This window comes from Oncorhynchus clarkii, chromosome 12 (assembly GCF_045791955.1).
Source record: "Oncorhynchus clarkii lewisi isolate Uvic-CL-2024 chromosome 12, UVic_Ocla_1.0, whole genome shotgun sequence".
Lineage (NCBI taxonomy): Eukaryota > Metazoa > Chordata > Actinopteri > Salmoniformes > Salmonidae > Oncorhynchus > Oncorhynchus clarkii.
Genome location: NC_092158.1, coordinates 17143786 through 17166423, shown reverse-complemented (window position 1 = coordinate 17166423; position 22638 = coordinate 17143786). Strand labels below are relative to the sequence as shown.

The window sequence follows — 22638 nt, the reverse complement described above, 5'->3', positions numbered from 1 at the left end:
GCGTTTTGAGGACTGAATTTTCGTTTTTTTTTTGGTAGCCAAATGTGATGCAGAAAACGGAGCTATTTCGAATTCACAAAGAATCTTTTTTGGAAAAACTGAGCATCTGCTATCTAACTGAGAGTCTCCTCATTGAAAACATCCGAAGTTCTTCAAAGGTAAATTATTTTATTTGAAGGCTTTTATGTTTTTGTTGAAATCTTGCGTGCTGGATGCTAACGCTAATGCTAACGCTAAATGCTACGCTAGCTAGCCACTTTTACACAAATGATTGTTTTCCTATGGTTGAGAAGCATATTTTGAAAATCTGAGATGACAGTGTTGTTTACAAAAGGCTAAGCTTGAGAGATGGCATATTTATTTCATTTCATTTGCGATTTTCATGAATAGTTAACGTTGCGTTATGGTAATGAACTTAGGTCTGTAAATAGAAACCCGGATCCGGGTTTGGTAGACGCAACAAGTTAAACAACCGTTCCCGTGGTGCCCCAAATTCCTAATGAGTTATTTGCTACATGATTAATATCAATCGGGTAACTATTAAACATACTGTAGTTAATTGATTGGATAAATAACAGTCATCAGATTATTGAAAAGTAAAGTCAGGACAATACGGAAGTGGTCCAATGACGCAGATGCACAGCTACAGGACTGTTTTGCTAGCAAAGACCGGGATATGTTCCGGGATTCTTCCGATGGCATTGAGGAGTACACCACATCAGTCACTGGCTTCATCAATAAGTGCATCGATGAAATCCTCCCCACAGTGACTGTACGTACATAGCCCAACCAGAAGCCATGGATTACAGGCAACATCCGCACTGAGCTAAAGGGTAGAGCTGCCGCTTTCATGTAGGGGAATTCTAACCCGGCCGCTTATAAGAAATCCTGTTATGTCATCAGACGAACCATCAAACAGGCAAAGAATCAATACAGGACTAAGATTGAATCTTACTACACCGGCTCCGACGCACATCGGATGTGGCAGGGCTTGCAAACTCTTACGGACAACTAAGGGAAGCACAGCTGCGAGCTGCCCAGTGATCAGATGAGACTAAACACCTTCCTCTGCAACTGATCCTGGACATCCTGACAGGCCGCCCCCAGGTGGTAAGGGTAGGTAACAATGCATATTCCATGCTGATCCTCAACATGGGGGCCCCTCAGGGGTGCGTGATCAGTCCCCTCCTGTACTCCCTGTTCATGCATGTCTGCACGGCAAAGCACGACTCGAACACCATCATTAAGTTTGCCAACGACCCAACAGTAGGCCTGATCACTGACAACGATGAGAGCCTATAGGGAGGTCAGAGACATCATTAAGTTTGCCAACGACCCAACAGTAGGCCTGATCACTGACAACGATGAGAGCCTATAGGGAGGTCAGAGACATGGCCAGGATAACAACCTCTCCCTCAATGTGATCAAGACAAAGGAGATGATCGTGGACTACAGGAAAGGGAGGGCTGAGCACGCCCCCATTCTCATAGACAGGGCTGTAGTGGAGCAAGTTGAGAGCTTCAAGTTCCTTGGTGTCCACATCACAAGCTAACTTTTTATTTTTTATTTAACCTTTAATTAACTAGGCAAGCCAGTTAAGAACAAATTCTTATTTACAATAACGGCCTACCCCGGCCAAACCTGGACAATGCTGGGTCAATTGTGCGCCGCCCTATGGGACTCCCAATCACGGCCGGATCTGATGCAGCCTGGATTCGAACCAGGGAATGCAGTGACACCTCTTGCACTGAGATGAAGTGCCTTAGACCGCTGCCCCACTCGGGAGGCCAAAACACACCAAGACAGTTTAGAAGAGGGCACGACAATGCCTATTTCGCATCAGGAGACTGAAAAGATTTGTCAAGTGTCATCAGATCCTCAAAAACATCTACAGCTACACCATCGAGAGCATCCTGACAAGTTGCATCACCGCCTGGTATGGCAACTGCTCAGTCTCCAACTGCAAGGCACTACAGAGGGTAGTGAGTATGGCCCAGTACATCACTGGGGCCAAGCTTCCAGCCATCCAGACCCTCAAAACCAGGCGGTGTCAGAGGAAGACCTTAAAAACCGGAGCACCAAGTCTAGTTCCAAAAGGCTTCTACACCCCCTAGCCATAAGACTCCTGAACAGCTAATCAAATGGCTACCCAGACTATTTGCACTATCTGCTTTATATATGCATAGTCACTTTACCTTTACTACATGTACATATTACCTCAATTACCTCGAGGTGGGTGAGTGCACCGTGGAGTGCAACTGAGAATTAATCGTCTATGGATCTGTTGGGACGGTATGCAAATTGGAGTAGGTCTAGGGTGTCTGGGATGATGGAGTTGATGTGTGCCATTATCAGCCTTTCAAAGCACTTCATTATTACAGATGTGAGTGGTACGGGGCGGTAGTCATTGTGGCATGAAGCCTTAGAGTTCTTGGGAACAGGAATGATGGTGGTCAGCTTGAGACTTGTAGCGATTACAGACTGGGACAAGGAGAGGTTGAAAATTACGGTGAATATGCCTGACAGGTGTTCTGCGCATGCTCTGAGAAGGCATCCTGTAGAACCTGTCGTGGCATATTTCTGCTTTACCAAATGAGGAGAGAGTTACAAACTTCACACACCAGTCAGAGTTATACTTAAACTACATATTTTTTTAATAAGAGCTTTGCAATAGCCTTTTTGACTTTCAATGATGCGCTATTTCTAATGAACCATTGAAAAGTACCACCAGAAAAGTACAAAGATCTTTTATAGCCAAGATACACCCCTCTCAACTTACACTGACAAACCACAGATCTTAGGAACAGTTCACAAAGGTTAAGATTTGTATGAAAGATGTCTATAAAACATAGCAGACAGTTACTGCTGTGTCAACAGTTCTCATTGTAAAGACCAGTGGCTGGCCCCCTCACTCCAAAAGGGAACCGTCTCTCTCTGATACGGCATAGAACAGAACCATTAGCTCATGTTATCTGGAATGCTCTTTAGGTTTTATTACCCAAAGACATCATAAATCTCCTCTGTCAGTGCTATCTCATAGAGGCCCATCCTCAGTGGAACACACACACAATACTCTATTCTGTCAAATGTAACAACTATTATAATGTAATACACGCATTAAACATAATCTTGCAATTTTCCATGACATCTCCCCCATTTTGAGAATATTCTCGAAAATTACAAGATTTAAGAGAACATCCATCTACATAGAAAATACATACATTCTACATAAACCAAAAATCACAAAACAATAACTCATTGCATGGGGTTCCTGCACATGACCAGCTTCATTCCAAGAAACTTACCACTGTCTCTTATTTCAATCCTCAACATATTTTCTAAGCACTCCAGCAATTTGTCTGGGAAGGTTAGGATCCACAGTCACCTGCACGAACCCACAAAGAAAAACAATACATACAGTTTATGAGATTCAAAGCTATATTTTCCATAGACAGTGAAAAGCACATGTTTAATGCATAATGTAGTGCATGCAACAATGGAGTTTAATAAAATAATCTTTAGTTATCTATCACACTCCAAGCATAGTATGTTGGAAATGACTATATCCATTCCAGGAACTAAAATTAGCATATCCTGTTGTACAAATCCAGGTAATGACTCCTAGTTAAAATAAAATGTATCCACTTGGTGCCTAATGAACATGACCCAAGATAAGCATCAGGGCAATTCCTATACATAAAATAGATTAGGATCAATTTCACTCTCTAAATCAGAGTTCACCCTCTCCATTCACCATGGCATGCTTATAATAGCTTCAACATCTTCAGTTCATAACAACAATCCTTCAGTTTTAAAAATCATTCATTTTCCAAATAAAATCATAATTAGAATCCAGTTAATTATCCAACCTAAATTTAGAATGACATTGCTCAGTGATTAAAATTGGTCTTATCACTCAAAGTAAAAAACTCAATTTAACACACATCGACATTGGCAGAACGTACATTTACATTAACATCCACTATAATTATTCCATAATTCTACTATTAACTTTTTTATCACGATTATAATACAGATCAGTATCTCAATGCATTTCCCATTTCCTTTTGTCATATTGCCAGACAATGTTTGAAGTTATAGGTTGTGAGAGATTAAGATTTAAATATGAATTTGTTTAAAAATTAAGCGGAGCTCTAACAAAACACGTTCCATAGCACTCTCTCTAGCGCCACCCTCCCAGAAATTGATCTTGACTCAGAAAAGGTTGGTGACCTAGAGTTTTCCCTGTTAACACTATCAACCTTTCCCTTTACTGTGGCAATTCCAAGCTAGACTCTTTAAATTCAGGAGACATCTGTTCAACATTAGATGGCAGTACAACATCTACCGGATCTCAGGGAAAACCTGACATGATTGCCTGATCCATATAGACTTCAGTGAGAACTTCACTTGCAAGTACGCTTCAGAGATCGAGTCAGTTCACTTTTGGGAGTCACACAAGCAAGTGACGCTCCACACTGGTGTACTCTGTGGCAGAGGAGCCTCCCATCTCCTTCTGCACCATCTCACCCAGCAGAAGGCAGGATCCAGCAGCCATATGGGCTCACCTGGACCCCATCCTGGACATAATAAAACTCCAGTACCCTGCCGTGCAACACCTTCATTTCTTCAGTGATGGCCCTGCCACACAATATAAACAGAAGGGCAACTTTTACATAGTTTGCATAGAACCTTACAAGAACAGCTTCCAGGGGATTACGTGGAACTCTTTTGAGGCCAGTCACAGAAAAGGTCCTCCGGATGGAGTGGGGGGTTCATTAGAGGTCAGCCGACCTCTTGGTCCGCCACGGGAGAGACATAAGAGATGTAATGTCTGTCTAGCAGGAGTTGAGGGACTCTGGCACTCAAATACAGTTGCATTATGTCAGCGAGGAAGAGGTGGAACGAAAGGCACAGAAGATGTCTGAGGTATCTCTGGTTACCATAAAAGGAACCATGCGAATTCAACAGGATGTAAGTACCATACCCGGCGGAAAATATAGAGACATAAGTTGTCTCTGCCAAGCAGCGCAAGGCGTGTGAGAATGCCCATGTTGTGGACTCCAAGAAGTCACCCTCCCGACAATGCTGGCTAATGGCCGTGATCTCTCACCTCTACATCAACTAATGTCATCGACCTGGATACCTCAGCTCCACTTTGTCCAGATGTCATTGAGTCTCACCACAGTGGACAGTGGTGTATCGTGAACTACGACGAACAACCCTGGCATTATACTGGAGGTTGAAGAACATCATGTCATAGTAAAGTGTCTGCACAGGAATGGTGTCAACAAGTTCTACCGGCCAAGCCCAAGAGATGATATCAATGTTCAATGTTAGTGTTTCTGATGTTCTAGGGGACATGTTTTATATGTTTGTGTGACAATATTGTGTTATGAAAGACACATTTTAGGCTTCATCTTTTGGTCACTAGGCTTCATCTTTTGGTCTTAATCTTTGACCAATAACCCTCATTTTATTGTTCATAATAAATCAACCCATCTTATGAAATCTAATAAATGAATAACATTTCTTTGAAATAATCTTATGTTTGTCATTGGTGTTACATTGTGTCACTGGTGTTACATTGTGTCACTGGTATTACTGTATGGCATGTTGGTGTTCTGCCATCAGAGTTGCCCAATTTGATTGAATATGGTTTTTGTATCTACCTAACTGTTGCTACATTCATTAGTAAACAGTTTAAGGATACAATCATTCAATTTTGATGACTCAACCTCAATTATTTCTGTTACAAAAAAAACTAGAGTAAATGGAAAAATGTCAGACAATAGAATTTTACAGATGCATGTTTAAAGGCAATTACTACCAATCCAAACCATTTTTTTGTATTACCATAAATCCTTTCTGTATTTGATTATATATGCAAATTAAAGACTGAAATTACATTCTAGAAAGCCTGAATTGTCATCTAAAATATAGGTAACACCAGTGACAAAAAGGCAGCACAAGCATTTTTTTTAATGTAATGTAGTAAAAATATTAATATGTTAGGCTGTCATTTATGTTGATTTATAATGTTAAGGGGTTAACTATTATCAGACTAAGTTTTGATTTAAAAAAAAGAATAACAATTTGTAAAAGTTGGCTGTTCAAAAAGCCACCATTTTCATAGAATGACGCACTTGCAACACCATCGCCCTTCCACACATCATTCTTAATTTTACTCCATCCATCTTCACACACCTGAAACATGGCCAAATCCTTTACAGTTGTTAACTGCAATGGTTTGGGAACAACAGCTCTTACAGCTCTTACAGCTCTTACAGCTCTTACAGCTTCAGGTAGATCTTTATCAATAAACAACAGAACTTACAGAACCTATTGTGTGGATTCTTTTGAGATCCACTGCAATCTTCCTCTGTTCTTCAGAAACACAATTCATCAGAATACGACCATTCCTGTTGCTCTGATAAATTCCACTTTTCCCATCTTCAATACCTCAAACTGGTCTCCCAGATATGCATCCTTAAATCAACAAATGCATCCCAACAAGAAACAAATTATCCCAAGACCTCCACTCCAATTTGAGATCATTTCCTTTTTGTTCCATTCTTTGACACTACTGTTGTCATCAACACCCAACTTTGCTCAACGCGCTGCTCCATTCAACCCCGGCATCCACTTCCGTCATCTTGCCAGACTGCGACAGCCCATCACAGTAGCCAGGAGTGGGAGATGTAGCATGCTACAGATGATCCCTTTATGACAGTCACAAGCGTGCATCTGGCACAGAAGGAGCCATTGTCATGATGTGTTCGTAACCAAGTGGGAATTGGGAATTTACCACATACGACTAGGAAAAATCCACTTTAACGTCCCTCTAACTGGTAGTTACTAGTGGGAAACTCATCTAACATCCTGAGCACCCACTTTTCCCACATGGTGAAATCTAACATCACTTACTACAGAAATGGCATCTATAAGCATTTGACAATAAATGCATCAACAATCTATTGTTGTGGTTTTTGAACTCTATCATTTGTTTACATGATAGTTGAACTTTTACTTTATGGTTGACGCAGCTTGTTGGACATTAGCCAATCAGCGTTTCTCAACGAGTTCAAATCACAGGAATGCATCCAACTGGTATTTACGACTTTGCAACTGGTAAATTCCCTCATACCGCATGGTTACAAATGCAGCGTCAAAGTGGAAACTTGAGAGGCCAAACATAACATTCCTGTCACATTCAGGTTGTATCACAACCGACCGTGATTGGGAGTCTCATAGGGCGGCGCACAATTGGCCCAGCGTTGTCAGGGTTTGGCCGGTGTAGGCCGTATTTGTAAATAAGAATTTGTTCTTAACTGACTTGCCTAGTTCAATAAAGGTTAAATAAAAAAATAAAAAAACATCAGACAACACCAGGCATTTAATTTTCCCGCCGTACTGAAAGCAAACAATGACCCCAAAACCGAAATACTTACCAAACCATGGGTTTGATGAACCGTTACACCCAAAATGGTGACTATTCAAAAGGCTTGAAGTCTCTCCTGCTCTCATCTCACCATTTTCTTCCATCGGCTTCATGTGCATCCTACATTCTGCAACCTGAATCTTGCATCCTGAATCCTGCATCCTGAATCCTGAATCCTGCATCCTGAATCCTGCTCTGCTCCATTTCAGTCTGTCAGGTTAGAGGAACATGTTGCCTGACAAAACAAAACATTGTGCGAGAGATCACATGAGAGAGATTGCATCAGACGTGCGTACATACCCACAAACACACACGGTAGATTAATGCAGGGTGAAGAGGAAGTGTCCTCTTACTGCCAGCCTGCCTCTGTGCCTCACCTGGACATGCCCAAACATCAATGGAATTTGTGATAAGCATCTGACTAGCCCGGGTACACTCTCTCCCTCTATCTCCCACTCCTCTGCTCCTTCTCTATCTCTTCTTCCTGTAAGCTCCTCTCTCCCTCTCTTCCTCCTCTAAGCTCCTCTCTCCCTCTCTTCCTCCTCTAAGCTCCTCTCTCCCCCCTGTAAGCTCCTCTCTCCCTCTCTTCCTCCTCTAAGCTCCTCTCTCCCTCTCTTCCTCCTCTAAGCTCCTCTCTCCCTCCTCTAAGCTCCTCTCTCCCTCCTAAGCTCCTCTCTCCCTCCTCTAAGCTCCACTCTCCCTCTAAGCTCCACTCTCCCTCCTCTAAGCTCCACTCTCCCTCCTCTAAGCTCCTCTCCCTCCTCTAAGCTCCACTCTTCCTCCTCTAAGCTCCTCTCTCCCTCTCTCCCTCCTCTAAGCTCCTCTCTCCCTCCTCTAAGCTCCACTCTCTCTCCTCTAAGCTCCACTCTTCCTTCTCTAAGCTCCACTCTTCCTCCTCTAAGCTCCTCTCTCCCTCTCTTCCTCCTCTAAGCTCTACTCTTCCTCCTCTAAGCTCTACTCTCCCTCCTCTAAGCTTGACTCTTCCTCCTCTAAGCTCCTCTCTCCCTCTCTTCCTCCTCTAAGCTCCTCTCTCCCTCTCTTCCTCCTCTAAGCTCCACTTTTCCTCCTCTAAGCTCCTCTCTCCATCCTCTAAGCTCCACTCTTCCTCCTCTAAGCTCATCTCTCCCCCTCTAAGCTCCACTCTTCCTCCTCTAAGCTCCTCTCCCCCTCTCTTCCTCCTCTAAGCTCCTCTCTTCCTCCTCTAAGCTCCACTCTTCCTGCTCTAAGCACCCCTCTCTCTCCCCCAAGCTCATTCACTCTCCCTCTCTAAGCTCCTCTCTCCCTCTCTTCCTCCTCTAAGCTCCTCTCTCTCTCTTCTAAGCTCCACTTTTCCTCCTGTAAGTTCCTCTCTCCCTCCTCTAAGCTAATCTCTCCCTCCTCTAAGCTCACTCTCCCTCCTCTAAGCTCCACTCTTCCTCCTCTAAGCTCCACTCTTCCTCCTCTAAGCTCCACTCTTCCTCCTCTAAGCTCCACTCTTCCTCCTCTAAGCTCCTCTCTCCCTCCTCTAAGCTCCTCTCTCCCTCCTCTAAGCTCCACTCTCTCTCCTCTAAGCTCCACTCTTCCTCCTCTAAGCTCCACTCTTCCTCCTCTAAGCTCCTCTCTCCCTCTCTTCCTCCTCTAAGCTCTACTCTTCCTCCTCTAAGCTCCACTCTCCCTCCTCTAAGCTTGACTCTTCCTCCTCTAAGCTCCTCTCTCCCTCTCTTCCTCCTCTAAGCTCCTCTCTCCCGCTCTTCCTCCTCTAAGCTCCACTCTTCCTCCTCTAAGCTCCACTCTTCCTCCTCTAAGCTCCTCTCTCCCTCCTCTAAGCTCCACTCTTCCTCCTCTCTTCCTCCTCTCAGCACCCCTCTCCCTCCTCTAAGCTCCACTCTTCCTCCTCTAAGCACCCCTCTCTCTCCCCCTCTGCTCCTCCTCTCCCCTCTCTGCTCCTTCTCTCCCTCTCTTCTGCCTCTAAGCTCCCCTCTCCTTTTGTCCCCTGATCATGTTTAGATATTATGACCTAGCTATTCAAACCAAATTCTTCTCAAACTGAAGATATTTTAAGTAGAAATTGTGCACAAATATATTTTAAATGAAGTGCCCTTTAATATAGACCACATGGAAAACTGTTACACCCCTAACCGTTACACGCAACATTCGTTGCTGGGGATGCTTGTGTCTGCGTCCGCAGTGCCTAATCCTACGACTTCCAGGTTCGACGTCGGCAACCTTCCATCCCTGCTCTGGATCGAGCAGAGCTTCTCCATCTGTCGGAGGCCTACACCAGGTGCTGGGAGAAACGGGCTCAAGTTATTCTGCCTCTCGCCTGTCCATAAAGGCTTCTCCATCTGTCGGAGGCCTACACCAGGTGCTGGGAGAAACCGGCTCAAGTTATTCTGCCTCTCGCCTGTCCATAAAGGCTTCTCAATCTGTCGGAGGCCTACTCCAGGTGCTGGGAGAAACGGGCTCAAGTTATTCTGCCTCTCACCTGTCCATAAAGGCTTCTCCATCTGTCGGAGGCCAACACCAGGTGCTGGGAGAAATGGGCTCAAGTTATTCTCCCTCTCGCCTGTCCATTAAAGGTTCTCCAAATCCTGTGAAGCATGGGAGTGGGCGGATTTCCTCGTCCTTCTCGCCAGCCATGATATTGGGTAGTTCTATGGTAAGAAATGTGACCGTTCCTGGTGCAAAAACAATGTCCTATCCCGGAGCTCAAGTAAATGACATTACTAAGCTGCTCCAAGATGTACTACACAAGGACATGGAAATCGATTCTATCGTAGTCCATCTGGTTTTAATGACATTATGAAGGGCAGTTCTGGGCAGTTGAAACTGGATTTTAAAGAGTTGATTGACTCTCTGCTAAACACTAACAAAAGACCCATCATAACTGGCCCTCTGCCATCTCTGAATCGCGGCACTGAACGCTTTAGCAGGATTATTTCTCTTCACCACTGGTTACGTGATTATTGCAGCTCAATGGGTGTAACTTTTGTTGACAATTTCCATACCTTTTGAGAACAAAACACATTTTATAAGGAGGATGGGATCCACCCAAATCATTTGGGATCCTGGATCCTTTCACAGCACGATAAGGCTGCGTTTAGACAATGACTTATCAATGACCCAAGCCCAGCTCAACTAATCCCTACCATTGTGTCGCTGTATTGTCATAAAGCTTCAGCAGATGTACATTGTCCTAGGGGCGTTGTAAGTAACCAATGTATGTCCCTCTAACTGCCCTGAATGCCTCTGCTGATCCTACAGTTATTGTATGCAGTAATCCTGTGCCTATGAACCAGATTTATACTGTTAGCACTAAGCCGGTGTGCCCTAGGAGGAGGTCCACTGTGTGCAGCTCACCCTGCACTAACACAAATAACATGTGCATATCTACTTCTGCCAAGCTTTCCAGTAAAGCAATGAAAACAAGTAAACATCCCAGAAGAAAAGTGCTCAAAATAGCCCACGTTAACATATGTTGCTTAAGGAACAAGGTTCATGAAATCAATAATTTGCTAGTATCAAATGACATCTCTGAAACTCACTTAGATAATACCTTTACAGTGGTAGCAATACAAGGTTATAACATTTACAGAAAAAATAGAAATGCCAGTGATGGAGGTGTTGCTGTTTATATGCAGAACCACATTCCTGTAAAGATTAGAGAGGATCTCATGTTAAATACTGTTGAAGTAATATGGCTACAGGTTCATCTGCCTCACCTTAAGCTCATTCTGGTGGGAAGCTGCTATAGACTACCAAGTGCTAACAGTCAGTATCTGGATAATGTGTGTGAAATGCTTGATGATGTATGTGATATCAACAGAGAGATATTTTCTGGGTGATTAAAATATTGACTGACATTCACCAAGCTGCCCACTCAAGAAAAAGCTCCAAACTGTAACCAGTATCTACAACCTGGTTCAGGTTATCAGTCAACCTACCAGGGTAGTTACAAACAGCACAGGAATGAAATCAACATGTATTGATCACTTCTTTACTAATGCTGCAGAAATGAGCTTGAAAGCAGTATCCAAATCCATCGGATGTGGTGATCACAATATAGTAGCCATATCTACGAAAATCAAAGTTCCCATGGCTGGGCCTAATTTAGTGTAAGAGGTCAAACAATAAGTTTGTAGTGATTCCTATGTTGTTGATGTAAATAATATTTTTGGGTCCGTGGTGTATTATAAGGAGCAAACAAACTTCACACATTTACGATTGCTTATTCCAGTTACTAATAAACATGTACCAATTAAGAAAATGACTGTAAAAACTGTTAAATCCCCATGGATTGATGAGGAATTTAAAAAGGTTATGGTTGAGAGAGGCAAAAGGAATGGCAAGTGAGTCTGGCTGAAAAAACGATATTGCCAACTACTTTAATGATTTTTTTAATTGGGAAGATTAGCAAACTTAGGCATGACATGCCAGCAACAAACGCTGACACAACACATCCAAGCATATCGGACCAAATAATGAAAGACTAACATTGTAATTTTGAATTCCGTAAAGTCAGTGTGGAAGAGGTGATTTTTTTGTTGTTGTCTATCAACAATGACAAGCCACTGGGGTCTGACAACTTGGATGGAAAATGACTGAGGAAAATAGCGGACTATATTGCCACTCCTATTTGCCACATATTGAAATTAAGCCTACTAGAAAGTGTGTGCCCTCAGGCTTGGAGGGAAAATAAAGTCATTCCAGTACCTAAGAATAGTAAAGCCCCCTTTAATGGCTCAAATAGCCGACCAATCAGCCTGCTACCAACCCGTAGTAAACTTTTGGGAAAAAAGTGTGTTTGACTACATACAATGCTATTTCACAGTAAACAAATTGACAACAAACTTTCAGCACGCTTATAGGGAAGGACATTCAACAAGCACAGCAATTACACAAATGACAGATGATTGTCTGAGAGAAATTTATGCTAAAATATTTGTGGGGGCTGTTTTGTTGACATTATCGATCATAGTCTAAAAAAAACTTGTGCTATGGATTTACACCCCCTGCTATATTGTGGATAAAGAGTTACCTGTCTAACAGAACACAGCAGGTGTTCTTTAATAGAAGCCTTTCCAACATAATCCAGGTAGAATCAGGAATTTCCCAGGGCAGCTGTAGGCCCCTTACTTTTTCAATCTTCACTAACAACATGCCACTTGCTATGAGTAAAGCCGGTGTGCCTATGTATCCGGATGACGCAACAATATACAGTTGAAGTCGGAAGTTTACATACACCTTAACCAAATACATTTAAACTCAGTTTTTCACAATTCCTGACATTTAATCAAATTAAAAATTCCTGTCTTAGGTCAGTTAGGATCACCACTTGTTTTAAGAATGTGAAATGTCGGAATAATAGTAGACAGAATGATTTGTTTCAGCTCTTATTTCTTTCATCACATTCCCAGTGGGTCAGAAGTTTACATACACTCAATTAGTATTTGGTAGCATTGCCTTTAAGTTGTTTAACTTTGGGCCAAACGTTTTGGGTAGCCTTCCACAAGCTTCCCACAATAAGTTGGGTGAATTTTGACCCATTCTTCCTGACAGAGCTGGTATAACTGAGTCAGGTTTGTAGGCCTCCTTGCTCGCACACACTTTTTCAGTTCTGCCCACACATTTTCTATAGAATTGAGGTCAGGGCTTTGTGATGCCAGTCCAATAACTTGTCCTTAAGCCATTTTGCCACAACTTTGGAAGTATGCTTGGGGTCATTGTCCATTTGGAAGAACCATTTGTTACCAAGCTTTAACTGATGTCTTGAGCTGTTGCTTCAATATATCCACATAATTTCCCCTCCCTCATGATGCCATCTATTTTGTGAAGTGCACCAGTCCCTCCTGCAGCAAAGCACCCCACAACATGATGCTGCCACCCACGTGCTTCACGGTTGGGATGGTGTTCTTCAGCTTGCAAGCCTCCCCCTTTTTCCTCCCAACATAACAATGGTCATTATGGCCAAACAGTTCTATTTTTGTTTCATCAGACCAGAGGACATTTCTCATAAAGTAAAATCTGTGTCCCAATGTGCAGTTGCAAACCGTAGTCTGGATTTTTTTATGCCGGTTTTGGTGCAGTGGCTTCTTCCTTGCTGAGCGGCCTTTCAGTTTAAGTCGATATAGGACTCAATTTACTGTGAATATAGAAACTTTTTCCTCCAGCATCTTCACAAGGTCCTTTGCTGTTGTTCTGGGATTGATTTTCACTTTTCGCACCAAAGTACGTTAATCTCTAGGAGACAGAACGCGTCTCCTTCCTGAGTGGTATGACGGCTGCGTGGTCCCATGGTGTTTATACTTTTGCGTACTATTGTTGTTACAGATGAACGTGGTACCTTCAGGCGTTTGGAAATTGCTCCCAAGGATAAACCAGACTTGTGGAGGTCTACAATTTTTTTTCTGAGGTCTTGGCTGATTTATTTTGATTTTCACCCATGATGTCAAGCAAAGAGGCACTGAGTTTGAAGTTAGGCCTTGAAGTACATCCACAGGTACACCTTCAATTGACTCAAATGATGTCAATTAGCCTATCAGAAGCTTCTAAAGCCATGACATCATTTTTGGGGGCATTTTCCAAGCTGTTTAAAGGCACAGTCAACTTAGTGTATGTAAACTTCTGACCCACTGGAATTGTGATGTAGTGAATTATAAGTGAAATAATCTGTCTGTAAACAAATGTTGGAAAAATTACTTGTGTCATGCACAAAGTAGATGTCCTAACCGACTTGCCAAAACTATAGTTTGTGAACAAAAAAATTGTGGAGTGGTTGAAAAACAAGTTTTAATGACTCCAACCTGTGTATGTAAACTTCCGACTTCAACTGTACACGTCAGCTACTACAGCGACAGAAATGACTGCAGCACTTAAAAGCTGCAGTTCATTTCACAGTGGGTGGCAAGGAATAAGTTAGTCCTAAATATTTCTAAAACTAACAGCATTGTATTTAGCACTCACTAAACCCTAAACCACAACTAAATCTTGTAATAAATGATGTGGAAATTGAGCAGGTTGAGGTGACTAAACTGCTTGGAATAACCCTGGATTGTGAACTGTCATGGTCAAAACATGGTCAAAACAACAGTAGCTAAGATGGGGAGAAGTCTGTCCATAATAAAGTGCTGCTCTACCTTCTTAACAACACTATCAACAAGGCAGGTCCAACAGGCCCTAGTTTTGTCGCAGCTGTTCAGTGGTGTAGTCAGGTGCCACAAAAATATACATTTTGGCTCAGAAAAGGGCAGCACGGCTGGCTCTTGGATGTATTAAACATATGCATGTCAATCTCTCCGGGCTCAAAATTGAGGAGAGATTGACTTCATCACTACTTGTATTTATGAGACCTCTTGTGGCATGTCTTGTGGGGTATGCATGGTTGTCCGAGCTGTGCGCCAGTAGTTCAAACAGACAGCTTGGTGCATGTTGAATGCACCAAGCTGTCTGTTTGAACTACTGGCGCACAGCTCGGACAACCATGCATGCCCCACAAGACATGCCACAAGAGGTCTCTTCACAGTCCCCAAGTCCAGAACAGACTAGGACTACACGGAACTCTATTCCACATCAAGTGACTGATGCAAGCAGTAAAATGTTATTTTAAAAACAGATCAAATACACCTTATGGAACAGCGGGGACTGTGAAGCAACATATACATAGGCAAAGACACATGCATATACACACACGATAACATTGGCAGCAGCTAATGGGGATCCATAATAAATACAAATATGGTGGAACGATTCATATTTAAATGTTTTTTTTTAAGAAACAGAACATCTAATAGTAAAATCATAGAGTAAAAGCAGGCTGGATCTACTCTTTCTGGACATTTTCTGGTGTTTTGTGTTGGAAAAATGAGTGAGCCGAGTATAACACTTCAACCCTGTTACCCATAGATACCTTTTAGATTTTTTGTGAGGCTTGCATTCAATTGAATCTCCCTGTTGCACACAACAAGCTTCCATTTCCCCTCCCTGTTGCACACAACAAGCTTCCATTTCCCCTCCCTGTTGCACACAACAAGCTTCCATTTCCCCTCCCTGTTGCACACAACAAGCTTCCATTTCCCCTGTCACAGGGGGATTTCTGGATGATTTAAGATGAAATCATCAACCCTGTTACTTTATTTTCACTTACTATATTAATTTAATATTTAAGGGATGGGAAAACATGTTTTTTATTTATTTGAACATGTACTCTTCATGACAGAATATAACAATTTGGTGAAATAAATCATATACATTTTCTTTTACCAAGTTACACTACCAAAAAGGGTCTAATTTTGTGTAACGACCCAGGTCATCTTAGCCTGATTGCTGTCTCTGTTTAGCTATTACATTCTACTCCTTGCCACTCCTGTTATTTGCCAAACACAGGAGTGGAATGTTAGCTTAAAAGGCTGGTACCCAGACTGTAGCTCTCATGTAGCTCCACTTTTTGGTTTGCTTCCTGTCTTTAAGTTTGGTGTGGGTTTTTCTTTTGTTGGCCTCTTATTGGGTAAATGTAGTGGGTACTCATGGTGGGTGTCTTTTAGGTCCCTGTTGTTGTTGCTAGTCAACATTCAGTGGACACCCCCACAATTGTCTTTCAGAACCTGTCCTAAAACCCCATCTGTTTCGATTTGTTTGTTGTCAGTGACTCTTTGTTAGTTCCACCTTCTGTTTGAGGAACATTTTTGGCTTTCTTGCTGAGGAACGTAACATAACTAATTAACATTGTATGGAGATGCCAATGCCTAACACAAACACTGGCAGACGTTATAATAACTTTCAGTGAGTTAGCCTGACTAAATCCCTCTATTCTGAGTAGTAAAAGTCTTAGTAGTAAAACTATTTTCTAATCTGAGTAGTAAAGGTTTTTGAATATACAGTATGACCAGTTAAAGTCCAACTTTTATTCAAAGACAAGTAAAACACAAGAACCAAAATGTCTGCTACCTTCCCTAGTCATTAGGTGCTTATTACAATGTTTTCACGATGTGTAGGTTGTTTTCATGTTTTTTTTCAAATCATTTCTGAAACTCTACTGCCATGAAGTTTCTCAATTCGAAAAACCTGGTATAAAAAGGCTGTTTCACTTCTAACAGGAGTGTTCATGTGTGATCATTATTGGCTTTACTCTGTTTGTAAAGGCAACTTTAGGCAGCTGTTAAGTGTGGTGGAAACTATTGATCCAGAGCTGACATTTCCCCTGTTCACCCTCTGATTCCCCATTAAATACTCATTATACTGCATTATCATGTGGGTACATTCACTATTAAATAAACTAGGGGTTTATTTATGCGAAACGTCCTGACAGTTTGGGTATGTGACAGATGATACTAAGATAGATAAAGAGCAAAGCAGAGCTTGTTGCACCAATATTCACAATTATTTTATAGGCTTGAGAGGTAGTCATGATACAGATCTGCATGTCCCCTTCTAACATGGGATGTGAGAGGATAACATGTGGTCTTTGACTTCAATCTGGAGTCAAAAGTAAACTCCTCCTTTGGAATACAAACACTTTCTATGTCTCTGCACCGCTTTCTTTCACATTTATTTATCTCTTAAAAATACTCTTTCATTGAAATCATTAAAACAACATGTGGATTGAGTATTGCTTTGAGAAACAGATAAATCACTTTAGAAATCACCAGTCTAAACATTTTACTTTGGCCAAAATGTTCTCACAGTGAATAGGCTACAGCATTTAACAAGGTTGCATATAATTTGTTCTGTCTGGCTGTGCATGTGCACAGAGTCGCCATAATCATTAACGCCTGTCTGTCAGTATCCACTGGGCACAGATGTCAATTCTATGTTGGTTCAACATTATTTTATTGAAATTACGTGGAAACAACGTTTCGCTACACTCGCAATAACATCTGCTAACCATGTGTATGTGACAAATAAAATTAGATTTTGATTTGACTCAACCAGTTTGTGCCCAGTGGGTATTAGTTAAATATACATAGTCATTATACACTGGTTGTCACAGGCTTTCACCCTGTGAGCAGAGGTTATACCTTGGTTATGTTACCCTGATCCATATCACATTCAAGTCAGGCTATGACAAACATTCCCCACGTCAAGTATCAAGGTGCAAAACAATAGTTTAACTCTAACCCAGAGACCTGACAGAGTCTCTCATCCAGCATTCCACTTCATCTTTCATTAGTACCTTAACGCACATCTCAATTAAGTTTCTGACATAATCAACTCGCACACAAAAACTGTAAAAAAAAGATATACTAAAATGGTGCTGTAATTACAGTAGTTCATATTCCAACATGAATCAAGCAATTATAAATCAATCAATCATTCATCAATTAATTTAACATTTTCCAGAGGAGGGAGTCTTTGGTTGTGACTTCTTAGCCTTGACCAAGAGTCTCTGTTTCTCCTCTAATTTCTCCTCCAGACACTGGATAAGGACTGGGTCAACTTTGGGGTCCACCTTATTGGCGAACCAGCTGCCGTAGTTCATGAGCCAGTACAGCTCCCCAGCCCCATAGATACACACACTGCGGACATGTTTCCCTGTGCATGATGGGTAAAGCGGTCCCTCCAGGTAACTCCACTTCACCAGCCTGGTCTTGCTCATTAGGTCTGTGACGTCGGCCTGGGTCCGGGGCACCTCGCCCGGCACGCCCGGCACCCGTGTCAGAGTGGCCCAGAAGTGTTCGTCTGGGGAGTAGGTGTCGTTCGACCACACCAGGAAATCCCTAGCCAGTGTAGACGTGTTCACATACGCTACAAACTCCCACGAGAGCACGAAGTAGGCACTGCCGATGAACATCTGGATGCCGCGTGGGGGAGGCTCCTTGGCCTTGTCGGTTTTCACCGGCATCTGGATGTACTCGAAGGCGGCGTCCTGCAGCTTGTGGTGGAAGGAGAAACGCTGCTTCTTGTATTTGCTTGGACGACTCGTCTCCATCATATTACCCCCCTGGAGCTTCTTCAGGTCGGCCACCAGCTCTATGTTGGAGCGCAAGGGAAAGTCCTGGCCGCACAGGTTGATGACATACCTCCACTTGACCTCTGACCCCATGAGGTCAGACAAGCAGTTAAGGTCGGCTTTGAGGCGGCTAATGCTGGCGTACATCACTGTCTCCAGCTTAGAGGCGATAAAGACGTTGGGCAGACAGCGGGCCAGACCCTCCATGGCCTCTTTGAACAGTTCTGATGACTTCAGGTCGTAGTGGATACAGTAGATATTGTTAGGAGTGTAGACGGCCCGGAGGATCTTGTCCACCATGAAGGCAGATTTGTGGACCACCAGGGAGTAAGCCAGTGGAAAGGCCTGCTCCTCCTCGGACACCTGGACGGTGCCATAGCCCCGGGAGCGGAGGTAGCGCGGGCAGTTAGAGGTCAGGTTGATCAAGTTCTCATCCTGCTCCCACACCACCCCTTGTTTTCTGATGACCAGTGACTTCCCCACCTCGGCCGGATCCATGTTGTAGATGGCATTGCAGTCAATGTTGTAGCGGTGGGGAGGCTCGACGTCATCGTAGCCTGCGGTAGTCCCGTACTGTTCAATAGTCACACTGTTTTTAACGGTGACCTTTAGGCAGAGGAGCAGCAAGGCACAGATCATCAACAGCGACGATAATGAAGAAATAAAATGCTTCTTCCGCAGTCTGCTTGGAAAAAAACATCTAATTTTCATTCTGTGGTGAGACAAAAGAATAATAGTTAATAAATAACTAGATAACTAGTTATTTGATCTGTTAACAAAAATAATCACCTTGCTCTGTAAAGTCAACATGATATCACAGGAAAACGTCATCTCACATTTTGCGAAAAGTTAGAAATCAACCCATTGACTTTGCTTAGGTCAATTGGAGCGGCTAATGGGGTTCCTAATTAAATACCCCAAATACCAAATACATGGCAGTCGATGGAAAAAGATGAGTTTCACAGGGCTATGGCTAGGATTAGGTTTGAGCCAAGATGTGGACATGAAATGAGAGTTAGGGTCAGAGATAAGAAAAGAGCTGTGAACCCATAGAGCACACATTGATAGCTATACTGGAACTGTTTAGCTAATGGCAGTGGTACAGCTCTAGTTCAGTATGCTTTATTCCTTTTTTCTAATAATCACTTAGGCTATTACACACTATGTGTCCATATAGGTTCAATTAGAGTAGCTATGGTTTATGTTTTGTCATGTTAGTGTACAGTTGTAACGAGTGCGCTGAGAGTCGAGAAGCAAGTACAGGGAGTGAGTGTTTTTAATAAATAAACAGAACAATAAAACGCAAAACACAAAAACGCACCGACATGAAACAGAGTCAATAACACCTGAGGAAAAAAATCAAGGGGAGTGAAAGATATCGGGAAGATAATCAAGGAGATGATGGAGCCGCAGGATGCTGACAAAGGGAACGAACCCGGGGATCAGGAGCGGACCGGTCACCCCTGCTGAAGCGCGGGAACCTGCCACGCCGGTTGAGGTAATCTGCCTTTATGGACGCCGATTATGGCAGATTACATTGTAATCCATGAGGAAACTGTGGCAAACTAACCACCTGCGCTGCGAGTGCAGCATCAAAAGGATGTTGTGGATGTAAGGAGCCATGGTAAATTGCTAGCTAGCATTAAATGTATCTTTAAAAAACGATCAAACTACACATGCTTGATGATATTACTAGGTTAACTAGCTTGTCCTGCATTGCGTATAATCAATGCGGTGCCTATTAAATTATCATATTTTTAACTTCATCAAAAGGGTGATGATATAACAAAAGCACATTCACAAAAAAAACAAACACAATCTAGGCACATTGACCTAACCATAAACATCAATGCCTTTCTTAAAATCAATACACAGAAGTATTTTTTTGAACCTGCATATTTAGTTAAGAAATTCATGTTACAAGGCATTATTAACTAGGGTAATTGTGTCACTTCTCTTGCGTTCATTGCATGCAGAGTCAGTGTATATGCAACAGTTTGGGCCGCCTGGCTCGTTGCGAATTTTACATAATTAGGACATAACATTGAAGGTTTTCGCCCGTTCGATAAAATGCGGAGCGGGGTTCCGTATTTCACTGAAAGAATAAACGTTTGTTTTTCTAAGTGATAGTGTAGAACACCATTGCCCAAAATGCATTGCTCAATTAACTTTCAAAAGATGGTTCCAAAGTTTGGTTTTACATTTTTTTTATTCCCCTATGTATGAAGTCACAAACGTGTGTGTGATTTCAAACTGATTAAGCCACATAAAAACACACGAAATCGGTTGAAATACTTTGTGTACATATTTGCACGAATTGAGTGAAATTGTGTTGCCCTTGAGGATAAATACAGTTTATTGAATTTAGTTGAATTACTACAATAAAAACGATTCCAACCAGTTTATGGCGGTAAAATCATACTGTATAAAAAAATTCAGCACAGCTGTAATGGAAACAGGACATTTCGGTACAATTTTATAAATGCCGAAAATATGTTCGTTTTGACATGGGATATTTTTTCTTCGGTAAAATTATGCGAGAAATTGCGGTGGAAATGCCTTTATGCACATATGTATATAATAACCATAATATTGAAGTACACATGGAGTCACACGATGATATGGGGTGTGGTCCTCCAGTAGGACCCAGGAAACCATACCGTTTATTAGGCTACAGATGAAATATATTATGGTTTACTTCACAGGGTGGTGAAAGTACAGTGATGAGCTTGGTGCTGCTTTCCAATAAATATCGAGGGTCTTATTCTGGTGACATGATGATCGATGCTTGACTGCCGTTTGACAAATGTATCATGTCATAACCTACGTGCACTTTATCTGCGATATGTTGGCTAGAGCGCATGTGTCAAGATCGGAATAGGCAGTCACAGTTGTTATTTAACGGAACAGTTTCTATGACAATATGTATGACTTTACTCGCATAAAAACTGTGGATGGGAACGTGATTTGTGGTCACCATGTAATACTCTGGTAAAAGCTATAAACTAATTTCACAGTGAATTACAAGATTTCACGTTAACTACATTTATCTTTGCACCAGCATAATTTACTTACATTACTTGGAGTGATAAAAAATAATTTTCTCTTCAACCATCTTAGACCAAGGTCAATCGAAAAGTATGTGTCCTTTGCTCTTGCTGCTGCTACAATCCCACTCAGATCTGTAAACTTGTCATCAATTTCTCCAAAGTCTTATTCCAGTCAGACTGTTGTTCGGTAACCCCTGATACCACACCAATGTGTTGTTGTCAAGGATGAAGTTAATTGCAGAGCTCTGTCTTCGATGAATGTCCCATCACGTTGAAATTATGCGCTGTGCTATATATTTATCTCTTTACACACAGACTCTGACAGAGCACGCGGAGTGAAGTTTCCTTTTCACCGAAGCAATAAAGACCGAGTGAAGTTTCCTTTTCACGAAAGAGAGAGGAAGGAAGTAGGGAGGGGAGGTGTGGTGTGGTGTGGTTAGGCTGGGGAGGTGCATGACTATTACAATTACATTATGCAATGCGTAGTAAATTGCTGTGGTTCTTTCATAGTAAAATCAGTCATGCATGGGAGAAATGACAGTTTATCTGGTGCCAGGGGAGTTTTCCTGATCTGGTAACCTAACCAGGCAAAACTCTGGACCTTATATGGTATGACGTGATTCATTTATTGTGAAACTGTTTAATATAGGCTATGATGAGAGCAACGTTTTTCTAATCAGGTCACATGATTTCTTCAAAACTCCTGGAAAAATTCATGGCCTTGGGCCTAACAAAACATTTACTCAGTCTTTGCTATTGTGTATTAATTAATTAATTGCAGTTACTCATTTTGATAGAAAATGTAGCTTAGTCCGGCGAGGTTTGAATATAAACCAAATGTGATATAATTCACATTTTCTCACATACAAATGGGCTATAGGCTAAATATACAATATTTCCGCTTAATTTACACTTGCCAGAAGGACAGGGCGCATAGTAGGCTTGATCAACTCCGGTCCTCCAGGACCACCAACAGGCGCACCTGATTCTACTTGTCAGGTAATCATCAACCCCTTTAAGTTTAATCAGGTGTTTTTGTCTTTGGCTAAATTTAGGCTGCTACATTTATGTAAGAGTTTTTGCATGTCTGTCGGGAGTGATTTGTTATCATGCTTGCTAAATAAATACCGGAGGAAAGTGGCAAGCTCGACTTGCATGTTGTGCCCGGCCCGCGCAACAGCAGCACTCCGATGTGAAAGACATATACATTGTGCGTGAGTTGA

General features: G+C 42.2%; 1 protein-coding gene across 1 annotated transcript; it reads right to left on the bottom strand.

Moving 5' to 3' along the window:
* Nucleotides 1-16949: 16949 nt before the first annotated feature.
* Nucleotides 16950-21788, bottom strand: LOC139421885 (beta-1,3-galactosyl-O-glycosyl-glycoprotein beta-1,6-N-acetylglucosaminyltransferase 4-like). The gene is made up of 2 exons (XM_071173014.1): nucleotides 21441-21788; nucleotides 16950-19077 (listed from the first exon to the last, which is right to left on the bottom strand). Exon 2 carries the CDS (start codon nucleotides 19074-19076, stop codon nucleotides 17742-17744), a length of 1335 nt encoding a protein of 444 aa, XP_071029115.1. The 5' UTR covers nucleotide 19077; nucleotides 21441-21788; the 3' UTR covers nucleotides 16950-17741.
* Between the last annotated feature and the right edge of the window lie 850 nt (nucleotides 21789-22638).

Bases quoted from the DNA above. Each gene is read 5' to 3' on its own strand.
- LOC139421885 (XM_071173014.1), bottom strand. From the start codon at position 19,076: ATGAAAATTAGATGTTTTTTTCCAAGCAGACTGCGGAAGAAGCATTTT.